The sequence below is a fragment of the Schistocerca americana genome, chromosome 3 (assembly GCF_021461395.2).
Source record: "Schistocerca americana isolate TAMUIC-IGC-003095 chromosome 3, iqSchAmer2.1, whole genome shotgun sequence".
In the NCBI taxonomy this organism is placed as follows: domain Eukaryota; kingdom Metazoa; phylum Arthropoda; class Insecta; order Orthoptera; family Acrididae; genus Schistocerca; species Schistocerca americana.
In genome coordinates this window covers 359,385,828-359,409,696 of record NC_060121.1, presented here as the reverse complement: position 1 = coordinate 359,409,696, position 23,869 = coordinate 359,385,828, and the positions used below count along the sequence as shown (strand labels likewise).

The 23,869-nt window shown below is 37.0% G+C and overlaps 1 protein-coding gene across 3 annotated transcripts in view; it reads left to right on the top strand.

Moving 5' to 3' along the window:
* The window catches only part of LOC124605502 (mucin-17-like), a 208,214-nt gene that overhangs the window by 60,249 nt on the left and 124,096 nt on the right, over positions 1-23,869 (top strand). For 2 of the 3 annotated variants that reach the window (XM_047137232.1, XM_047137231.1), the window contains exons 4-8: positions 2,707-2,790; positions 9,758-9,862; positions 13,530-13,991; positions 16,227-17,456; positions 19,802-19,855. In XM_047137232.1, the coding sequence (XP_046993188.1) occupies positions 2,707-2,790; positions 9,758-9,862; positions 13,530-13,991; positions 16,227-17,456; positions 19,802-19,855 (1,935 nt within the window). The remainder of the gene's footprint in view (positions 1-2,706; positions 2,791-9,757; positions 9,863-13,529; positions 13,992-16,226; positions 17,457-19,801; positions 19,856-23,869) is intronic. The other variant, XM_047137234.1, reaches the window with a different exon arrangement.

Here is a 23,869-nt window from a genome sequence, read left to right as displayed (position 1 = left end):
AAACAACATAAAGGTTAGTTTGACTGTAGTGTTTCTTTTTACATGGGTGCCAGTACAAGACCACAGGGTGTCCCTAAAGTTTCTATTTTTGATCATCAGGTCGTTCCTCTACACCTTAATGACAATGTACTGCCTGTACCATGATGAATGTAATAAGATGACATGTGGTACAACGATGAGATCCCCACTGTCTCTGGCTGTTGCAGACATCTTCATGGAGAAAATTCTGACTCTATGACAGTGCATACAATTTGCTTTCTACAGTGTGTTGGCAGTACTTTCCTGGTAGGGCCACACTGTGAAAATCCACTGCAGCAGTGTGTTGATCACATTAATGATGTCCATCCCAACATTACATTTACTGTAAAGATTGGAAACCAACAGAAAATGAATACACACTGACTTGTATTTGAAGGCAAATAGTTCTCACCATCTGGTACACAAGAAAATGATCATGAACACATAGGTACACAGAGCAGAGATTATTTTTGACAATGACCATCTACTGTCTGAATTACGGAATGGGAGACATTGCAGTTGCTTTAATGTACTTTTCACAAAAGATGCCTCATGAATTGGCAGAAAAGCCCAAGGCGTCTATGTTCTTTCCATACCATGGGCGAGTGACAAGCAAGATACAATGTGTGCTGTAGAGACATGGACTGAGACCAGTATTACCAGTATTCTGGGGCACCTCCAAGACAAGAGATTTTATGTGACTTCTGAAATTTTCCCGGCGTATTTCTTCTTCTAATAATTTCCGGGTATGCAGCCAGACCCCGTCGACATTCTGCCACGATATTTTGGCCCAGAGACGTCCGGCCATCATCAGGTGAGTACCCAACTACTGAAGAGCCCAGGTGCAGTCGCGGTATTTATGCTGAATCTCGCGCATGTGAAATGTACTGGCATCCTACAGCTTTCAGCTGGATAAAAATTGGAATCCTGTTATTAAAATTATACAATCACAGCGGAATCGACAGTGTCATTCGATACTCAATGACTAGATGAACCTTTATTTCCACCACCGAGGGCAGCACGTACAACTCGGCTATGCTGCGCATGTCAACACCTGACGCATGCGCTGTAGGATGCCAGTACATTTCACATGCGCGAGATTCGGCATAAATACCGCGACTGCACCTGGGCTCTTCAGTAGTTGTGTACTCACCTGATGATGGCCGGACGTCTCTGGGCCGAAATATCATGGCAGAATGTCGACGGGATCCGGCTGCATACCCGGAAATTATTAGAAGAAGAGATTTTATGGTCCATTAAAGACAACGTAGGCCTGTGAATGCCTGGTGTGTATGGTGTTCTTGAAAACGCAGCTGTATCTACATGGGCCAATTTATTTGCACTGTTGATGTATGCTGTGCTGAGAAAATACATCACATTAAACAAAGGGTGCTTGAAAAATCAGCTGTGGTTGAATATTCTTGTGAATTTAAAAAGGGAAGAGTCCTGCCTCATGCGTCATAATGTTGTGGTTTCGTTATAGGAGGTGACTGAGATTAGAATAAACAACAACAGTTTTAACTGAGATCAGGGGTAACCAGTTAGTAGGGCGTGGTTGCAGGCTTTGAATATTTAGTAGAAGCAGAGACAGATGCTTGACACTTATTGGAAGGTGAGGGTGTTAGATTCGAACGTGGTGTCAGCACCTTGTGCCACCTGCTGTTACCCAGTCCTGCAGCAGACAGGAGCTGCTATGACCTGCCTATTAACCCTCCCGACCCTCTGTGTAAGTCCCAGATGCTGTTATCATACCTGTATAAATAGAGCACTGTGACTGCCCTGGTGTTTAGTGCATTTTTTACTTCTGATGATGGTGACAGCTGTTGAAAGCTGAGCATTTTATTCAAACTGACATGGCTTGAAAACTGAGAAGATTTTGGTCAGTGCATGAGAACACTGCAACCACCCCATGAACACCTTCCTCCAGGAAACAGGAATCAGTCAAATGGAATGGCCTGAAGTATCTGCTAATGCGGACCCAACTGAGTATTATTGGGCCTAGCTGAAACCTGCAGTGCATCATTGCAGGTACCAACCCTCCTCACACTCTGGATGACCTCAGTATGGCATCTGTCAATGAGTGGCTTAGGCTTGGGCAGCAACATCTTGACTACTGTGTGGACAGCATATCAAGGCGAACTCGTGTGTTGCAATACACGAGGTAGAGAAATGTGGTATGGAATGTCACACAGTAGCAGGTTTTGATTACTCTTTCACTACCTGCTCACCTTGAATACAAGGTCACAGACATTTGCAAATATGTAGGTGGTGCAAAAATGTTTTGGTCCTTTTTTATATTAAGCTAATAATCAATAGTTGAAATCAGAGTGCAGTGAAGATAACATAGATGAAACGTCAAAGGGAAAAAATAAGTTACTTAAACAAAAACATTTGGAGGAATGTTTGCAGTCATATAAATTAGAAATTTTGGTCTTTTAAAAGATTTCATTTTGACAGAAATAAAAAGTAAGAACCAGGCAACAGAAAGTTTGATAAGAATAGGTGCTTGGGGAAAGGGCAACTTGTATAAAAAGCCATGTAAGTGTTGCTCTTATTTTGGGCATAGGTAAGTAGGTGATGCCATTCCATCTCAAGTGTTTTAATATTACTTTCTCTACTTTTACTTCAACTTTTTGAAAAGAAGCAGTAAACACTGCATGATAAATTACCAAGCTATGATTTATACAGGGCTCCAAATACAGCAACTATTGGTCCAGCTCCACGAGTGAGAAGCCCAAGTTCCACTACATTACCAGCAACTCTCTTTTTGCTGTGAGTTATTTTACTAACATTATTGTATGTGCATATTAAGTACCAGAGTTTGACATTAATATATTACAGTGAGTCTGAATAATTGTTGGTCTGTATCTGACCAGCTTAAGAAGATGTATGTAACAAGAATTTTTTTTTCAGCTACATTTATTGCCAGAGTGTGATGATCCTTCAGGGACTACTAGAGAAGACAATTCATGTAAATAATGAAACTGAAAGTAAATACACATTTAGGACTCTTGAATTGGTTAAATAATTACACAGAGAGAAGTTCTGTTCAAGAATTTGTTTCAACTGGTCTATCACACACAGTACTGAATGTGTAATTACATACACTCATGAACATTTATTCTCCTACCATATTTTATTGCCACAGTTACTGCATTTTATAAATTCCTTCAGTATGATGATCTCAGTAAAATTTTAAACTACGATATTAACTCAACTTGAGAACTGACTTTGTGCCAAGATCCTTCTCCTTCTGTTGTTTGTGATAACTGTCACAAATATTGAAATCTGGCAGGTTGTAATGCAGTCTTTTAGTAAACGAAAGATTGACAGTGTAATAAATGGACCATTAAATTACAACTTTCTGTTCTGCTTTTAAAGTTCGTAGCAGATACACTGACCAGAGATGATCAAATTTAATAAGAATGAAATAGCAGTTGTTTAGTTCTTTTATTATGTGTCTTTTCTTGCAGTTTAGTTTATTTTGTTTACAGTTTTGTCAGTGAAAGGATTACATTGTTGGCCACTCATTCCTGGCAATTGATGTGTTTTTGTCTGTTGATCACACCAATGAATGTTCAATTTCTTTTCTTAGCTCCTCCATTTCTCTTTTTATTTCTTTTTTCTGTGACCTTTTGTCATCCAGATCCAATAGCAGACAGAGTTTGGGCCCAGATATCTTATTTGTTTAATCTGAAAGAAAATGAAAGTTGTAGGTACTGTACAATTTACTGAGGGTTGAGTGATATGAGAGAGAGCAAATGCTCAGCCTGTAAGTGAAAGAAAATGTGTTTTACATGAAATATGCACTTATTTTCTGATATACTGCTCTTTTTAGCCAATTGTGGATCAACTCTTTCTACTGTGCAACATCCACAACTCTAATGCTTCTCAGTAAGTTCCGCAAAATACTTACCTACTGCTGCCATCAGACAACAGATATTTCCCAGCTACCAATTTCTCCAGATGTGAACTTAGATAGGGGGTCTGAGGACGCCATGGTTGATGAAACAATCCTTGCAGAAACCCAGTTTCTCATTTCCAAAGTACTTTTGTGAGCAGATCCATTGTCCTGAGGAAAGATGGTTATTTTTCCTTTGTGTTCAGGGCCTCTACTCATATTTTTCGTTAAGTTAGTCGAAGACTTGTAGTGTTCACCAGCTACTGTTTTACCTTTTGTAAGGTAATCAATAAAAAAGCCCCTTTTGCATTCCATATAAAAGTGATCATAACTATTCTGACAGATAAAATAAATTTTGTCTTCTTTGGTACAAGGATACAGGCTTCCAGCACTTCTTTGATGTCTTAATTGGTGAATCCATCCATAGTGTCAAAGTGAAACATAAAATCTACAGAAATCTTTTTAAAACAGTTCATACATTGCCAAGTATATTATTTTCACATTTGCTTTTAGTCACACAAAGCTTTCTCATAGTTAAATCTCCACATAAAATGTACCTTTTCTTTGTGCTGATATGGCCTCAGCTGTTTCACACGCATTTAGTTCTAGATGTTTCAGTATAATATTGTGAATTTTATTAATGTTATTATCTGTGATTGCAGTTTTGAGATTTAATTCATGTGCACAATGTTCAGCAGGACCATCCATTTCATAAGTGGTGAAAATGATGTAGCAGCTTCCTCATAAATATTGTCCAACTTTGGATGAATTTACATTTGTGATTTGCCATTGAAAAATGAATTGTTCAACATCATGGTCATCCAGTTTAGTATTGATTGAAACATACATAACATGTTAACTGTTGAAAGCTAGGTCCACAAAAATTATTTAATGAATAAAGTTATCATCTCGCTTATGTCATTGTGCAACAGTACCAACATAATGAAAGCAAAATTGCAATTTAGTTAATAAAGTTTCTGTGAGAAGCAAAGAAATTTTTTTCTTCCCTTGTGGAAATCATTGTTTGACGTTAACAATATATACAACCCAGTATTTAAAGAACAGTGTAGGGTGATATGAGATGACTGGATGCCAGATGATGTACTGCACATACGCAGACTTGCAAATATAGACATTTTGTAGAAAGGAAGGAAAGAGGTTAAATTGTGTTTGCAAAAGTAGTTTTGGTGTCGTATGGAGAGAATATTTGCTGAGAATTTAAAGTTAGAAGAAAGTAGCAGCTTTAGTATGGATTATTTTCATAGTTTAAAATTTTCTTGGAGCATGTGGTGTATCATGCTTTGATTATTTTTTAAATTTATTTATTTTATCTGAAGACAGTTATTAATTACTCATGTATCCACAAATTTCTTCTTGTTTGAAGACTGCAGCATGTTTTAAAATAATGTACAGTTGTATTAGCACTAACAGTAGTGGCTGAAATGTTGGTATATCATTTTATAGCTGTCTCTGACCCAAAAGAAATTTATAAAAATTGACTGCTGTCGCAAAAGTATATAAACGTACATTACCCATACACTTCATTTTTTCTTCAAGACAAGGCACCAGTTTGTCATGGCAAAAATTAGTGTTTGGTGAAGCCAAATATGCAGAAATTATTTGGTGCTGTATCTCACAGCATTGTATGTAAAATCATATACACATTTTTCCCCTTTTACAAGTATTCTTACAATTAAAAAATCACAAAAGAACAATATAAGAGATGAACAAGCAGTTTTTTCAGGCAATATCCCTTTTGTCTCTTAGAAAAGAAGTTCATTCACATTTATTTTAAGTGTAAATAAAGTAAAACAAGTACTTTGCTTAATGAGACACTTTTAAATCTATTTTACTCGACTTCAGAATAAAATGCAATACACAACTCATAATTTTTTAATTAGTTCTGTATTTGTTAATGTTCTTCTCCTTATTGTTATTTATAGAATGAAGTGTAACTGAATGAAAAGAGAAACGAGAAAGGCATAGCTATATTCTTTATTGGGACTAAGTTCTTGAAATATTTAAGTACATCGTCCAGTCACATTAATGTGACCACTACCTATGTTTGACATCAGTGTGCAATAACTACCTATGTTTGACATCAGTGTGCAATAACTACTCACAGAAAGCAGGAGGCAGCAGCAGTAGTAGTGGATGATGTACAAAGCATGTCTGTGGGATGCAGAAAACAGTGCAGTTGTTGTTGTAATTTGGGAGTGGGGCGATTTATCTGATGTTCAAAAGGGTACTGTCATTGGCTTTTGGGCCAGGGATGGAATTTTTTCCAAAATGGCTGAGTTTGTAAACTGTTCATGTCATTTTGGAAGGTACAGTGATCAACACAAGTATGCATCTATCCTTGGGGACCATTACCACCTCTACATGCAGTTTGGTTTTTCTCGGTGCAATGGCATCTACCAGCAGGACAGTGCAAAGTGTCACACTGCTTGCATTGAATGTGCATGGTTTGATGAGCACTAGGATGAATTTACCAAACTTCCTTGTCCACCAAACTCCCCAGAGTTAAACCAAATCTAGAATTTGTGGGGCCAGCTTGATTGGGCTGTTCTTGCAGTGGATTCTCAGTCAAGAAACCTAGCACAACTGGCCACGGCAGTGGAGTTGGCATCACTCCACATGCCTGTTGGTACTTTTCAGAACCTTACTGACTCTTTTTCTGTACATCTCACAGTGGTCTATGCTGCAAAAGATGGTTATTCAAGCTTTTGAGAGGTGGTCACATTAAGTAACTAGAGGGTACATTTTTGAAAGATGTGCAAGATCTTACTCAGGATGTTTCCTATTTCATGTTCATGTAATATTTTTTCTGAACTGAACATACATATGACTAAATTATTGAGTCTTTTGTGGCGCTCATTTATGTATTGCCTGTTGGCTTATATTTCAGGATCTTCAGCCGACATTTGTTAGCAAATTTTCTTATGTTTTGCCAGCACGCATGGTTGATGTTGTGAAAGATTCATACTCCATTGCCAGTGGCAAACTGGAGTCGATACAATGGGCTGAGATATGAACCTATTGCGCTAAAGTCTGAGGGCTTTCCCCTGGTCATTATCACTATGGTTCTCCTCTTTCTACCTGCAACTGCCATTTGCAGCAGCATGGAGATTCAGGATCTGTTTGTCTTGAGGCTTTCTTCTTTCCTGCTGAAACTGTTGCCATGTTTGTGAATTTCTGTGGCTGCCCTGAAGAAGTGGGCATTGTAGCTCCTCTTCACAGTGAGAACTTCTGTGTCAGCAAATTTTATTATGTGATCAGTCTCACACCATGTTTGCAACGAACATGAGTCGCGGGGGTTCACAAGCTTGCTAGCACTGTCTTCCTCCCACTCTGCCATCACAAACCCAGAACACTGTCTAGCCTGTGATGTGTCTTTGCAGTCTACAGTGCCAGTGAACTTGAATTTAAAATGATTTGTGTTATCAGTAACAGTGAAATATTTTTGTTAGTAGCTAGTTTTATGATTAAAAAAATTATGTGGGCTATAAATTGAAAGTAATAGCTTGTGCAGAAGAACATGGAAACAGAGCAGCTGAGCGGCATTTTGGCTCTCCACCACCAGAAAAAACCATTTGTGATTGAAGGCCTAGTAAAGAAGACTGAAAAAAAAAGGAAGACTAAATGTGTAAATAGAGGATGAATACAAGATGACCAAAACAAGAAGATGATAATTTTCAGGATTTTAAATGTCAGTTCAGTTTTATAAACTAAGATTTTTTTTAGTCTGGCTGCAATCTACTAATAAAATTGGTAAAAATGTTATTTCTTAAAAAATTGCTTAAAAATTAAGGTGCATCTTATAGTTCATACCGTCTTATAGTCTGGAAAATAAGGTACTTATTATGCAGCAGATGGAGTGTCCACTGCTCCTCAGATTGCATTCCAAGAGTTGCTCATCACATCTGAGGTGCTGCAGCTCATGTATTCATCTTGCACATGTTACAAGTGTATTAATCATTTCTCTTTTCTGGCTTAGTTAATGATGACACTGGACTTGGCACCCTGTAAACTTAAGATGCGGTAAAGTTACATAAGTGACACCTTTGTCATTGGGAAATGTGGCAAGGATCAGCTCAGTGAATTTCTAAGACGTCTGAACAGTGTCTATGCCAACATAAAATTTACTATTGAGATAGCAAAGGATCAACTTCTGTCTTTTCTAGAAGCGCTGCTTACAAGAATGGTGAGAACTTGGACCACACTGTGTTCTGAAAACAAACACACATGGACTCATATCTGAACAAACTGTCAGATCATCACCTAAGGCAAAAAGTCATATGCTTATAATATATTAATATGATTGTTATGTGTATTAGATGGACATGTGAGCTACAGCACCTCAGACACGAGGGGCAACATCTGGAGTTTGTTCTAAGGGGCAGTGGGTACTCCATCAGTTGCATAAGAAGTTTCGCATAACCTAACACTTTTCAAAGTGACACACTAGATGGAGAAATGTTGGGTACAGCTTTCCTGCCATACATTCTTGGGCTTATGGGCAGAATTGTCCATATATTGCGTGAACAGAGCATGTAAAATATTTCCAAAATGGACCAAGAAAATCAGAGAGGAAAGGGATAAAAGGGACCCTCTGGCAATGTTGGGAATATACCACATACCATGTACATTTAGGAAAGCCTGTGTTGCAATGACTGGATGATCCATCAGTACCAGAATTATCAAATCGAAATGGTATTGCTGGTTGGGGCAAGTGGCGAAATTGGCAACTGCAGAGCACATACTGTGTAACCAACCACATATTAAAATTTGCTGTCACACAGGTTCTCACTGTGAAGAAGAGTTACCATACCCATCTGTTTAGAGAAGCCACAGAAATTCACAAATGTCGCAAAAGCTTCAACAAGAAAGAAGAAAGCCTCGAGGTAAATTGATCCTGGATTCCTGTGCTACAGTGAATGACCATCGCAGGTAGGAAAGAGAGATCCATAGCATTACAACCAGATGCAACAGGCACATATAGGCTAATCTTTGTACATAAGCTCAACTCTTGTCTGCCACCAGCAATGTGGGGTGGATCTTTGACAATACCATCTACTCAAGCAGACAAAAAATTAGGAAAATTGTTAATCACGAGTTGAAGATCATGGCACAGAAACCAACAGTCATACATATGACTGTTCACTTCATTTTGCAAATACTGTATATGGCCAGTGAATTCAGTTTTGTAGGAAGCTTGCTCATTTCAGCAACTTCCATAACAGCAGTATATAATGTTTGTGTATTACAGAATGTTTGTATAAAATTTATTTTATAGACAGTCTGCAGTGTCTCATTGTTCTATCAGTATTTCATTATTTCTAACTGTGTTACATTTATACTGATATCCAAATCTACTCTATTTATATATTTAGTGGTGAAAAAATTAGAAATTTTCTTCTTTTGCACACCGTGGCAAGTGTAAGAAGCAGGTTGATTCCTACAAAGATCAGATTGGATATTTGTGCCGATAACTCTTTGTCGTAACTGATTGATTTAGCTTTAAAAATCTCAGATTGCACTAGGGATCCTTCTGAATTGCCCTGTTGGTGGCTCATCATCTGGAATAATATGGTATATTGTGCATTTCAAAACTTCTTCATGGCTCAAAAACGAAGTAATAAGCAGAAGTGCTCTAAGGGTAGGACACACGTATCAGATTCCACTGAAATACTGAAATAATTAAAAAGTGATTAAAGTGTTTTTATGTTTCTGTACTTTGACCACCTGCTGTCTTTCCTCTTATTTCATCTGCTTTCTAATTTCTTTTTGTTATGTGATGTATCTAATTTGTTGAGTAACAGTCTTAAATTACTGTAGGAAATTTCAACATCAACATCTATCCCCCTGTTCATTGTTACACCTGAACCAGCAACTTCCAGTACGACAAAGATAGTATATAAATGGAAACCAGTTACTGAGAAGGTAAGTTTCATTTTCATTGTTATTAATTTCAGTTTAATGCATGTTTGTGCATGAGTATGGTACAAAATGAAGAGAATGATGTTAACTGCATGATATTTTACTTCTTTTGATAATTTTTGCATGAGTGCCACAGGAACTATGGGTTTAAAATTATGCTATAAACACAAAGTTAACTGTCTACTTTAATGTGTAACAAATACAATTATGAGAGCATAAGACTGTTGTATTTGTCAGGAATAAGTTTTAAATATGAGTGACTCACATTTTGAAGGATTAAAATTATGCAAGGCCACATAGCAATTTTGTAGAAACACACCAACTTGAGAATTTCATGTAAATGCAGTTTCTTTGATGGAATTAATTCCTTAATTATCAACTAAAAGTGAGCCAATAGCACTACTGGTAATTTTTTTCTTCGTGATATTATTTCAAGAAAAAGTTAGTATGAAGAAGTTCTAATGTGGCGAATTATGCAGATTTTCATAGCTGTGGATAATTTTCTAGTAAATGACTTTTCATTGTACAATTTTTCCTGGCACCAGTGACCTGCATTATCAAAGAATAGTGATCTGCAGCAGGTGTATAACCATTACCAGAATTATACTGTCACCAGAGATGGGAGTTGTGTTAGCATGTAGTAACATTATGAGCCAGAACTATTGACTGAAATGTATAACATGAAGCACAGTTCACAATTCTAATTCAGCTGCTGTCCCTGTTAGCATTGTGTTTTGTTCTTTTGATTCCAAATGTATACAGAACCCCAAGTGTTACTTCAGCACATACAGAAATGGATCTTGTTCACCTTTGGCTGTTATCAGACCCATGCTGATTGTCATCAGATCCCCTTACGCAAGATTTGCCTAGTAGAATATCATTCATAGCTGCTATCAATTTAACCTTAAATGCAACTATTCATTTATCCTCAGCCATATATATATATTTACTGTTGCTGGTATGGTGACCTGTATGAATTCAATGTAAACTGTGTTACTTACATATTCTCCATTTCCCCAAACCAAAATATCAAAGAAAACAAATTAATGATATTTGTATCTAAACATTAACAAGAAATTGTTGATAGTCAACCTACATGTTAATACTGTACTTGTCTGTGGTAACATCATGTTACCCACTACACTTTGCCAATGCTTTGCATTTGTGCCAGTGAAATGTCTGCTGATGAGAAGTACAAGTGTTGGCATAAAAACTCAGAAAATTATCCTGTATGTAACTGATCACTGTAGGGGAAGTCAGATGTACAATGTGAGTGCCTTGTAACAAGTAAGTGAGATATAAAAAAAAGTTTAAATGCTTCGTATGTATCTCATTAGTTGCAAACTAGATTCCATTTTGTAGCATAATGTACAAGGCAACACAGGAATTCAAAAAAGTATATTGCTTAGTGGAAGATCAACAAAATGAAAAGGCTAATTGCTACTCACCACATAGAGGAGGTTCCAAGTCACAAGTGGGTAAGTGGGTGCAGTGGAAAAGACTGCTAAACATTTAAGGTTTTGCTAAAAAAAGTCCTTCTTCTGAAACAGAAAACACACACATGTATCCACACAAGCATAACTTAAACACATACAGCCACTGTCTCCAGTCACTTGGGCCACAGCATCCAGAGACAGTGGCCATGTGTGTGTGTTATGCTTTCGTGATCTCTCTCTCTCTCTCTCTCTCTCTCTCTCTCTCTCTCTCTCTCTCTCTGTGTGTGTGTGTGTGTGTGTGTGTGTGTGTGTGTGTGTTTTGAAGACTTTTTTTGTCCAGAAACTTAAATACTTAGCAGTCTTTTTCATTATGCCCATCTGTGTCCTGACACCTCCTGTATGTGGTGGCTATCCTTTTCATTTTGTTGTTATTCCATTTTCATTTTGTTGTTATTCCATCGTGGACTTTCCATTTGTGGAATATCATTGATATATGTAATAAGAAATACAGTGAATCAAGAACATAATATTGCATTACCCCAAGCTTTTCAGCATTTCACTTGGATTCATATTTGTTTACAGTTCATTAATGCTGGGAAAACATTTTGCTCAAATATATTAATTTGAATGGAACATTTGATAAACTTTCATTTAATTCTACAGAGCTACAATCAAGCAAGAATATACCATTTTATGTACATTGAGATGCCTTTTTTCACTGAATGGTGTAAGTGCCGCATTCATAAAGAATAAATTAATTTCATATTACTGAAACTTTCCTGAAGCCAAACTGCAAGTGTGACAACAAATATGCATTTAGTGTCTGCTTTCTGAATACAGTGAATGAGCATCTTTCATAATACAATTTGTGTGGTTGTCATATTGTAGACCCTGAGATAAGGAGAGCCAGGAGGGTTTGTTTGAAAACACTAGCAAGTAAACAAGTATGTTTATGACAGCTGATTTCACTGCAAATATTTAAGTGAACATCCAGCTGACATTGCCTTTGATCAAATTTAATAAAACAACAAGCAACATAGCAGTATGGTACAGTGTACTCATATTCCGTTGCAGTCTGTTATGTGTTAAGTGTCAGATGTGAATGGAAGGAAAAGTTTAAAGACAATGTTTTCAAATAAAATAACTCATTGAATTGGTAAACGATTCTGTAAAAGAGGTGAGATAGTGGTGAAATTTATCATCAACATGAAGCTTTATGTACAAGAATTTGTAGGAAGATAAGAAAAAATCAATGTGGCATTAAAAAGAAAGTATCTAAAATTTTTAATATACACCTGGTGATGGCCAAAGCTCACATGACAGCAGTTCATATTTGTTTGAATTTATTAAACATTGGGAAGTCCAGGATTGAACAACAACAATGTGAAAGGATAGATCGCTACTCACCATGTAGAGGAGGTGTTGAGTTGCAGAAAGGCACAATGGAGAAGACTGCTAAAATATTAAAACATTTGGATAAAGTCTTTTTTCTACAGTAGAAAACACACACAAGGAAATTTACACAAGTACAGCTCACAAACAGATGACCACTGTCTCAGAGTGCTTGGACCTGACTGTGACTGCATCTGAGAAAGCAGCAATCCATTGTCCACTGGGATCCCAGTTCTAGCTCCCTGACATAGTGGCCATGTGTGTGTGTGTGTGTGTGTGTGTGTGTGTGTGTGTGTGTGTGTGTGTGTGTGTGTGAGAGAGAGAGAGAGAGAGAGAGAGAGAGAGCTGTGCTTGTTTGAATGTGTGTATTTTTTCTACTGCAGAAGGACTTTGCCAGGAAGTTTTAATATTTTGTAAGTCTCTTTCATTGTGTCTCTGTCTGTGAATAAGTGTCTCCTTTACATGGTGAGTAGTAATCTATACTTCCCATACTGTTTAATATAAAAATGTGTGATTAGAATAACCTTCAGATACTACTGTAACTATTAACACAATAGCTAGTCATCATCTATAAAAAGCACTACTTGTGATAAAACAGTGGCTGTTAAACTGATCCCTTAGCATGGGATGTAATGATTTAAAATGTGATAAGGATGTACTGATAGATAACACTTTGCTTTGGTTCAGTGGGGATTAAACTTTGAAAAAAAAAATTATAAAAAAGAGCTAAAAGAATGAGTTAAAACAATTTGTACTCTTTAAACATTAAATCATTTATCTTTACTAAATGTATAACTGAATCTTTAATTTTTCTAAAACAATCCTCTTCATTATATTGACAGCAAAATCTTGTTGAAAAGACCACCGACAATGGCATATCCTCAACAAAAACTGAAAAACTGAACATTGCTACACAGTTGCCCATACAAACAAATGCTCAGACAGTCCCTTCATCAACTGTGAGCAGTACTGAAGCAACATTACCATTGTCATCATCAACCATGACTATATCCCAGATCACAGACAACATATTGCGTGGAGTACCTAAACTTGAGACTGCTGCTACCATTCTATCTGGCATCAGTAACCCACAAGAGATGACAACCCCAGTGATCAGTGCAAGTGAATCAACAAGCAAACTATCCACAGTTGAAAGGATTGGTAGCACACTTTTATCATCAGTGCCAATGATGAAAGAAAGAGTAACTACTAGTGCTAGAGTAACCACAGAAAGATTCTTGTCACAACCAGCAACATCACCATCACCCCCGCTGAGTATTAGAGGCTTGATTTCGAGGGTTCTGGTAAGTACCTGTATGTTGGTAATCTCGAACAACTAACTGTTACAATAAAATCATAAATAAAAACAAATTACTAAAATAAATACATGCAAAATAAAAGGTGTCTTGTGAAGTTATAAGTTAATGTCTGAAAGTTTGCTTGTTTTGCATAACAGTGAATAGAATGTAATTCTTCCAGAATGAATTTTTCACTCTTAAGCATAACATATGCTGATCGAAATTTCCTTGTAGATTAAAATTATGTGTCAGACAGATACAAACTTGGGACGTTTTTCTTTCACGGCAGAGGCAAAGGTTCCAAGTCTGTATCTCAGTCTGGCACACATTTTTAATCTGCAAAGTAGTTTCATATACCTCTTGCTTTGAAGGACGATTCTACAGTACTCAGATCAGTAGGTATATGGTGCTGACTGTGAATGTTGATATTGTACAGAAACATATTATTCTAGATGCTGGCTGCAAATTGTTTTTGCACTTGTGATTTGTACATTAGTGTCATCGTTTTACATGTGTTTGAGTATATGGAATTTACTTTGTTAGTTGAATGAGTGATGAGGCAGTCATAGCAGCTTTTTACTGCCTACAAATGTGATGTTCAGTAGCAATTCCAGATTAGCCAATGCCATACCTTCCCTGGTACATATTTTACAACAAAGAAATTGATTCCCCCCCTCCTGCACCCCCTCTCCACTGCCAATAAGAGAGATTATTCAGAAGTCATACAGGACTTGTGTAGGAAGAACTGATTGGTTTAGGAATTTTGTGGGGAGTAGACAAGTGTGGTGTCTCCATTATTGTTTTTCGTGGTGATGGATGAAATAGTAAAACAGACAAAAGTTGCTTATGGAAGAAGGAAGATGAAGTTACTGCTACCTACTGCTTATGTTGTGTTGTGGGAAATTAACAGAAAGGATGTACAAGAGCAATTGGACATACTAAATGAAAAAGTTGGGAAATGAGGCATGAAATGCCCTATGTACAAAAGTAAGATTATGGTGGCAACCAGAGAAGATGCAGGAGGGAAATGAACAAGTAACATTAAAAAGAAGGAAATTGAAATCGTGGACAGCTTGAATAATTTAGGAAATGAGATAATGCAGAACGCAAAGGTGGAGGCTGAAATTAGACAGAGTTGTAACAGAGCAATGCATTTTGCAAGGGTATGAGGAGCTTAGTCTGGGAAAGGGAGCTGCCAATGAAATGTACATAAGTAAAAAACATACTGTACAGCCATACTGATATATGCATCCAAACTAGTGAAATGAAATTACAGAGTTGAACTTTAGGAAAAATAAGGAGAGACAGAGTGAGAAATGAAGATGAAATGAAGGAAATTGAATTAGGAAAGTTGAATGATGTATTCAAGAAGAGTAGGTTAAAATGGTTTGGACATGTAAACAGAATGAAAGGAATGTCAAAACAAATGATGGAGGCCTAGTTTCAGAACAAAAAGGAAATCCAGAGCAAAGTGGATTGATTTGATCAAGACCAGTATAAGAAGAAGGAATCTGGACTGAAACAAAATAGTTACAGAAGAATGGTGGAAAGATGGCCGAAAGTAGAGAAGTACTACCTTGATGGTGGATAACGGGAAACAAAGATGACAATAAACTTTCAAATATTGACAATGGGGATACTCTCTGTCATGTGATGTGTTCAGTGCCTGTCATCTGCACACATTCAATAATATAGTGATGTGTCAGTTATGTATTTGTTCACATTCATTCAGCACTCACATGAAATTATAAAATGTTAGGAAAGGGATAGTTCCTACTTGCAATATTACATAAAGTTTGATTTCACAAATAACCTGAAACTATGTTTATTTCCTTTAACAATCTACTAGTAAGAAGATATAAACAGAAGCTACAAAAAACAAAATTGAGTAAGACCCACTACTCACGTACAGATGCATGACTGGTGAGACATAGACACTAGCATTCACACTGCTGCTCTTTTTCTAGATTTAGTGCAAAGACTCCCTCTCTGACTGCTGAAATGGCTGCAGAGGCAAGCATTTGGTAGTCTGTCTAATTATGTGAGAGGAAGAACATTTATTCTAAATCTGGGAAAAGAGTAAGAATACAAAAGCGAAAGCAAATTTCGAATTTTTCAGTATGCCTATACATCATCCACCATTCATCTGCAGATGTGTGTTTATGCTAATCTCTTACTTTTTAACTCTATCCTGGACTTCTAATATCATAGTAAATTAACATTTATTTATCATTTTTACAGGGAAATATTACACCAAACTTGTCAACAGCTTCAACTATTGGAAAGTCTACTGTATCTCCAGTAATGACAGTGACAGCCAAAAGACAGCTGACAACTATGACATCACTACCAGTAAGTTCCTACATAACTGAAAGACTGGTGACAGTAACTCCTGTTGCCCCACTGACAAATAATTCATCTTCAAAACCTATTGACATATCATCTGCATCTGTAGAAACTAAAACAGTTGCTCCGACCACTAAACCAGCAACCTCACGACCGACCACTGCTAAGGCTGCACCTGCCACAGTAACAACTATTAAGACAACAACCAAAGCTACAACTATGAAACCAGCTATTATGACCATTGCCACATCTCTCATGACAACAACTTTGAAACCTACCAGCCAAAAGTCATCAACCTCTAAACCCTCTACACCAAAGCCTACAACTCCCAAACCTACCACAGCAAAGGCAACAACTCCCAAACCAACCACACCAAAGCCAACAACTCCCAAACTAACCACATCAAAGCCAACAACTCCCAAACCTACCACACCAAAGTCAACAACTCCCAAACCTACCACACCAAAGCCAACAACTCCCAAACCTACCACACCAAAGCCAACAACTCCCAAACCCACCACAGCAAAGCTAACAACTTCCAAACCTCCCACAGCAAAGCCAACGACTTCCAAACCCACCACACCAAAACCAACAACTTCCAAACCCACCACTCCAAAGCCCACAACTTCCAAACCTATGACACCAAAGCCAACAACTTCCAAACCTGCTGCTCCAAAGTTAACAACTTCCAAAACTGCAGCACCAAAGCCTACAACTCCCAAACCAACCACACCAAAGCCAATGACTCCCAAACCCACCACTGCAAAGCCAATGACTTCTAAACCCACTACACCAAAGCCTACAAATTCCAGACCCACCACACCAAAGGCAACAACTTCTCAGCTGGCAGCACCAAATCCTAGTACTTCTAAACCAACAGAAAAAATTACCCGTCCACTGGAAAAGACCATATCCACAGTTGCTCAAACTACATCTGACTCAACTTCCGCAACTTATACTCCACCTCCTGTTACTTCTCCTAGAAATTCACTTGCATACTCATCACTGAACACTGTAGAATCAGGCATCAAACATGTAGAAAGTGAATCTGTGCATGAAAGAAATAACTGGCAGACACTAGACAGACAAGGTCGTTTAGAAGAACTCTCTCTTCTTAATATTCTGGTAAGTGATATATTATTCAGTTATTAATTTTTAATTTAATGAAATAATTATACTAAAAGTTAAAACTTATCTAATCAGATATATTGTTTAATTCATCAATAAAGGCTGAAAATCACTGTGTCAAATATATTTTCTTTGTTCCTAAACTAATAATGTACTTGCTAAAATAGAAAAACAGCAAATATTCCAAGTTAATTTATACCATATTCTGTACATGAATTTCTCCCCTTTATTTATATAACAGTACCAGTAGAAAATTCTCAACACTTGTTCAGCCTCCTTTACTCTATAGTTTCGTTGTAGAACTGTCATTTGCTTATGAGTGCAGTTGTGCAGGTGGTTTCCTTCTCATTGTGCCCACTGAAAAATAGTTGTTATTTACATAAAACCTATTTCAGTTTTATGTGGAGTTTTGTTTGATTTGCTGAACACACAGTAAAATTGCCAAATTTATTATCTTATAAAACAATAAAGAAATATTGCGCAAGAAACCATAGGTAGCATGACTGTAAGATTAGTAATCAATAGGCTAGTTTGGCTGATGACAAAAATGTGTGAAGGAAAGCATTGTGGATTGAATTGACGGTCTTCTGTGTACAGTTCATTTCTTTTATTTGAGATTTAGAGCTTCCATCAGCAGAAAAGCAACCATTCCACTAAAATTAAAAACTTTTTAGTGAAATACTAGGTGTTTTAAACCAGTAATTCACTTACCAGATTATACAGTCACAACATAGGCACTAGGCTATCAAGATGGCAGAGCAAAACTCATTGTGTGTCATGTCTGCTTGTGTATTAAGCCATACCATTATAAACCTAGTACTGATATGCAATTCATATTATTTCTTGACAGGTTGTCTAAAAAGGAAAACAGTTTGCATGACTATTATATTTATCAAATTCACATATCAAATAATTCCTAGTTGTTCATACACTGTTGTACTGTTTAATTTTGTTATAGTCTTTTTTCATTCTGGGATAAGCCACATCATTGTCTCACTGCTTAAGAAGTGATAATTCATATTTTAGTCTTGCTACAATGCTAAAATGTTACTTTAGTCTAATGACAAAGTTCACAACTTCTGCCTATGCTTATGTTTCTAGAAACGTTTTATTTACCTAAGCTTACAGTTCCTATTATGCATACCAGTTAATGCGCAGGCAAATGCTTCATAAAACTGGTGCAATGTACTTGATACACGACTATTTATGACAGCTGGGTAAATGTGAGTCTCTTTATTGTCCAGCCACTACCATTCGTTACTGAAAGTGGCTGACAATGTGATATTTAAAAATAAATGTTAAATAACCCATGCAGTAACTTTCCAGAAAAGCTCGACACTAAAAAGAGCCATCCTAGCCAGCAAAGAGTCTGGAATTACCAAGTTCTGTACACTTACATTGTATTTTGCACCAACAAAAATGATGCTTATTTTTTCTCATGTGGAAGCAACTCATGCAGTCAGCTGCATACAGATTATTTTTACATGTTTCATATACGATAACTAAACCTTCTATCATAAAACTCTCTTGCTCTTCTTCACACACATTGCTATCACTTTCTGTTATATTTCAGAAAGCAAGTATTTTTAGCCATAGAACATGTATGGTTCTTATACATTTATTTGAGTCTGTTGTCAACAGTTGTACCAGGTTTTTAGAAGAAGTAATCGTTATTTCATTATTCATACATCACAAGTGACAATGTTTTCCACTGTAAGTTATTGTAACCAACACTTTCATATAATTTAATGCCATGTTGTTTCTAACTTAGACTCCAGAAACATAATGATAACAGAAGTTTCAGAATGAAGAAAATGCTTAGAAGTGGGTGTAGGCAGAAACTCACTTTCAGGTGGATAGTGAGTTCTGTTTTGGTAACAGTAGTAAAATTGAAGCAGTAGAGTGTGAGCAAAATGGAAAGGAGAACAGAGGTACAATGTTAGGAGTGAACAAGGTATGAAAGGAGAACAGAGATACAATGTTAGGAATGAACAAGATATGAGAGGAGGAGGGTAAGGGAGCAAACGGGTGAGGGGATATCTGAGAATGTATATTAGTGACAGTTGAGTCCAGAGGAATTAGAGGAATGGATGCTGTCCTGCTGAATCACTCCTACCCCAGCCCCTTACCCTCCATCTCCGTCTACTTGTCCTGAGACAATACATTAACAGTCAGTAATGCCACAATCACGGAGGCAGCAGAGTGGAAGCTCAAAATGTTGTAGAGTTATACAGATCTATATCTCTATGTGCCACGCACCGTTCATCTGCAGGTGTGTGCTTGCATACCATTTTCTGTTATCAGACTCCAGAAAACGACTGACATCTGATTTTTCTTTTCAGGCACAAAATGTTGGTGGCAGGCAAGAACAAAAGAAAGTGAATCTGGCTGATAAGGTAAGCAATCTGTGATTTGTTGTAGTTAATTTACTTTCACTGTTACATGTTGTTGTGAAATATTATCATCAGTTGATAAGCTTCACCTGAGAAATTTTTCTGTTCTTGACTTGATTTGCTCCATATATTTTCCATAAACTATAAACTGGTATTTATGCCTATATTTATGATGAGGGAAGAGTTTCTGTGCATCATCTGCTGAAGACAAGGCTAAGAAATACACAAATAATAATAATAATAATAATAACAATAATAATAGAAAGAGCCTGAATATCAAACTTTAAATTTTTCACTATTTATTTGTGTCAGTAATGGCACAGAATGGAAACAGGAATCTACATCTACATTGACACGCTGCAAGTCACCATATGGTGCTGGGTGGAGGGTACCTTGTACCATCACTAGTCATTTGCTGACCTGTTCCACTCACAAATAGAGTGACGGAAAAACAATTGTCTTTATGCCTCAATATGAGCCCTAATCTCTCATATCTTCCCTTCATGGTCCTTACATGAATGTTGCCTGCAGAATAATCGTTTGGCAGTCAACTTCAAATGCCGGTTCTCTGATTTTTCTCGATAGTGTTTCTTGAAAAGAATGTTGCCTGTCCGCCAGGAATTCCCATTTTAGTTCCCGAAGCATTTCCATAACACTTACACGTTGTTTGAACCTGCCGGTAACAAATCTAGCAGCCCATCTTTGAATAGCTTTAATGTCTTCCTTCAATCTGACCTGGTACAGATCGCAAACACTCAAGCAGTACTCAAAAACTGGTGCACCAACATCCTATACACAGTCTTCTTTACAGATAGACCACTCTTTCCTAAAATTCTCCCAATAAACTGAAGTCGATCATTCACCTTCCCTACCAAAGCTCTCACATGCTCATTTCATATTGTATCACTTTGCTACATTAAGCCCAAATATTTATACAATTTGACTGTGTCAAGCAGGACACTAGTAATACTGTATCCAAACATTACAGGTTTGTTTTTCCTACTCATCCACATTAACTAACATTCTTCTATATTTAGAGCTAGCTGCCATTCATCACACCAACTGGAAACACTGTCTAAGTCATCTTGTATCTTCCTTGTCACTCAACTTTGAAACCTTACTATGCACCACAGTATCATCAGCAAACAACCAGAAATTGCTGCCCAGTCTGTCTGCCAAATCATTTATGTATATAGAAAACAGCAGCACTCCTGTCACACTCCCCTGGGGAACTGACAATACCTTGTCTCTGATGAACATTCGCCTTTGAGGACAACATACTGAGTTCTATTACTTAAGAAGTCTTCGAGCTAGTCACATATCTGTGTACTTATTCCACCTTTGTTGTTAAAAGACTGCGATGGGGCACTATGTCATGGGGACATTTAGTCAGCGCGAGAGCGTTACGGAGATGCTGAACAAGCTCCAGTGGCGGACACTTCAAGAAAGGCGTTACGCAATACGGAGAGGTTTATTATCGAAATTACGAGAGAGCACATTCCGGGAAGAGATGGGCAACATATTACTACCGCCCACATATATCTCGCGTAATGATCACAACGAAAAGATCCGAGAAATTAGAGCAAATACGGAGACTTACAAGCAGTCGTTCTTCCCACGCACAATTCGTGAATGGAACAGGGAAGGGGGGATCAGATAGTGGTACAATAAGTACCCTCCGCCATACACCGTAAGGTGGCTCGCGGAGTATAGATGTAGATAGATGTAGATGTATGTCAAATGCTTTCTGGAAATCTAGACATATGGAATCTGCTTGTTCCCCTTCATCCATAGTTTGTATATATCATGTAAGGAAACATCAAGCTTAGTTTTGCAAGAGCAATGCTTTCTAAAACCATGCTGATTCATGGAATTCTAATAATTGTGGTGAATAAAAGGAATAAATGTATTTGTGTTTATTTGGTCCAGTAAACCTTACACATACAGGACAGCACATCAGATATTGGACAGGTCAATGCAAATATATCTGCTTGTGTCTGTATATGTGTGGATGGATACGTGTGTGTGTGCGAGTGTATACCCGTCCTTTTTTCCCCCTAAGGTAAGTCTTTCCGCTCCCGGGATTGGAATGACTCCTTACCCTCTCCCTTAAAACCCACATCCTTTCGTCTTTCCCTCTCCTTCCCTCTTTCCTGATGAGGCAACAGTTTGTTGCGAAAGCTTGAATTTTGTGTGTTTGTTTGTGTGTCTGTCGACCTGCCAGCACTTTCATTTGGTAAGTCACATCATCTTTGTTTTTAGATATATATTTCCTACGTGGAATGTTTCCCTCTATTATAACCAAATATATCTTTATGTTTACATGATGTTTTCTGTTTATTAGTAAATACATTTTTTCCAACTCTGATGTATAATTGAACAACTTTAGGTAGAAACCTACAATTGAAAATATATTTTCAGCTCTGACTTATAATTACACCATTTTAACTAGAAAATTAAACTGAAATTAAGAATAAATGGTTATGAATGATTACAGTCTTTACATGCTACAAGTAGATAGTCATATTTACACAATATTTTTGTATCTGATAAAGAATGTGGCTTTACACTTAACATTAACTTTCTTAGGCTCTCAAAGATTTTTGGGGACTCTACCAGACTATAGAAGCAATGTATTAATAGATATTCTTTCAATACTGCTTTAAATTTTTTTAGGTCATTTATTACTTTAATTTCTTTTGGAAACCTATTGTAAATAATTTTACCATAGCATAGTGCTCCTTTTGGGCACAAATTGTTTTTTTTTCCGGTCATCTGTTATGTTCATGCAGACTTTCATTTTTTAGGAGGACACAAGAATTTATTATTGCATATTTCTTAATAAACATTGAACTTTCAAATGTGCAAATACATGGAAGAGGGAGAATTCTCATCTTTTTAAATAGTGCTCTGCAGAGTTTGTTCCTTTTTATTCCAGTCATGATTCTCACTATTTCTTTTTTTGTTCTGAAGAGTTTTAGGTGGGATGATAAGTTACCACAAAAAATGATACCATACTCCTCAGAATCCAATGTATATTAGCATAGTAAACAGTCATGAGGCAGTTCTTTTGACAATGGTTTTCAAGCACCCTCATTAAATAACACATGATACTTAGTCTCTTAAATCTTCTGAGTGTGAGTATCTCTAAGGTTAACTTGGAACCAGGAAAAATACTTTAAACATTGTATCAAAGAGAGCACAATGCACAGTAATGATGTGGGAAATAATAGTAGCCTAGTAGCTGTGATGAAGCTGATGGAAATATCTCATGTATCCAGCTGATGGTAGTGTTGAAATTCTGCAGTGTTATGACAATCCCTTAAAAGTAGCCAACACATTTAACAACTTTTTCACTGGTGTTGCTGGTAATATGATAAAATCAAACTTTAATAAGGACACTCAAGCCAATGAATGTAAAATAAGTGCATGTAGAGTATCAATGTACATCAACTCTGTCTCAAAAAAAGATGAAATAGCAAAAGCAGTAAAAGAACTAAAAATTACAATTCTGATAGTTTCGCTGCAACAATATTAAAAAAGAGTGCACTAAACTTAATAGAAATACTTGCACACTTATTTGACTGATCACTTCAAGCAGGCATTTTCCCTGATCTATTGAAAAATCTGCAGAATATGAAATATGTGAGAGAGATAATGTAAATAGCTACAGACCTGTTACAGTTTGCCCTTACATTCCAAAAATGCTAGAAAAACGTTATCAAACCATGGAAACTCCAGGTTGTAATATAAACAATATAAGGTAAAGATAGATTGCTACTTGCTGTAAAGATGGCATGTTAAATTGCAGACATGCATAACTAAAAGACACTTACACATTAGCTTTCAGTCATGGCCTTTCTCAATAAAGGAACACACACACACACACACACACACACACACACACACACACACACACATACACACATTCATTCACACAAGCAAGCACACATCACACACACATGATCACCAACTCCGGTAGCTTGGACCAGAATGCCATTCCAGTCCGAGCTGCCA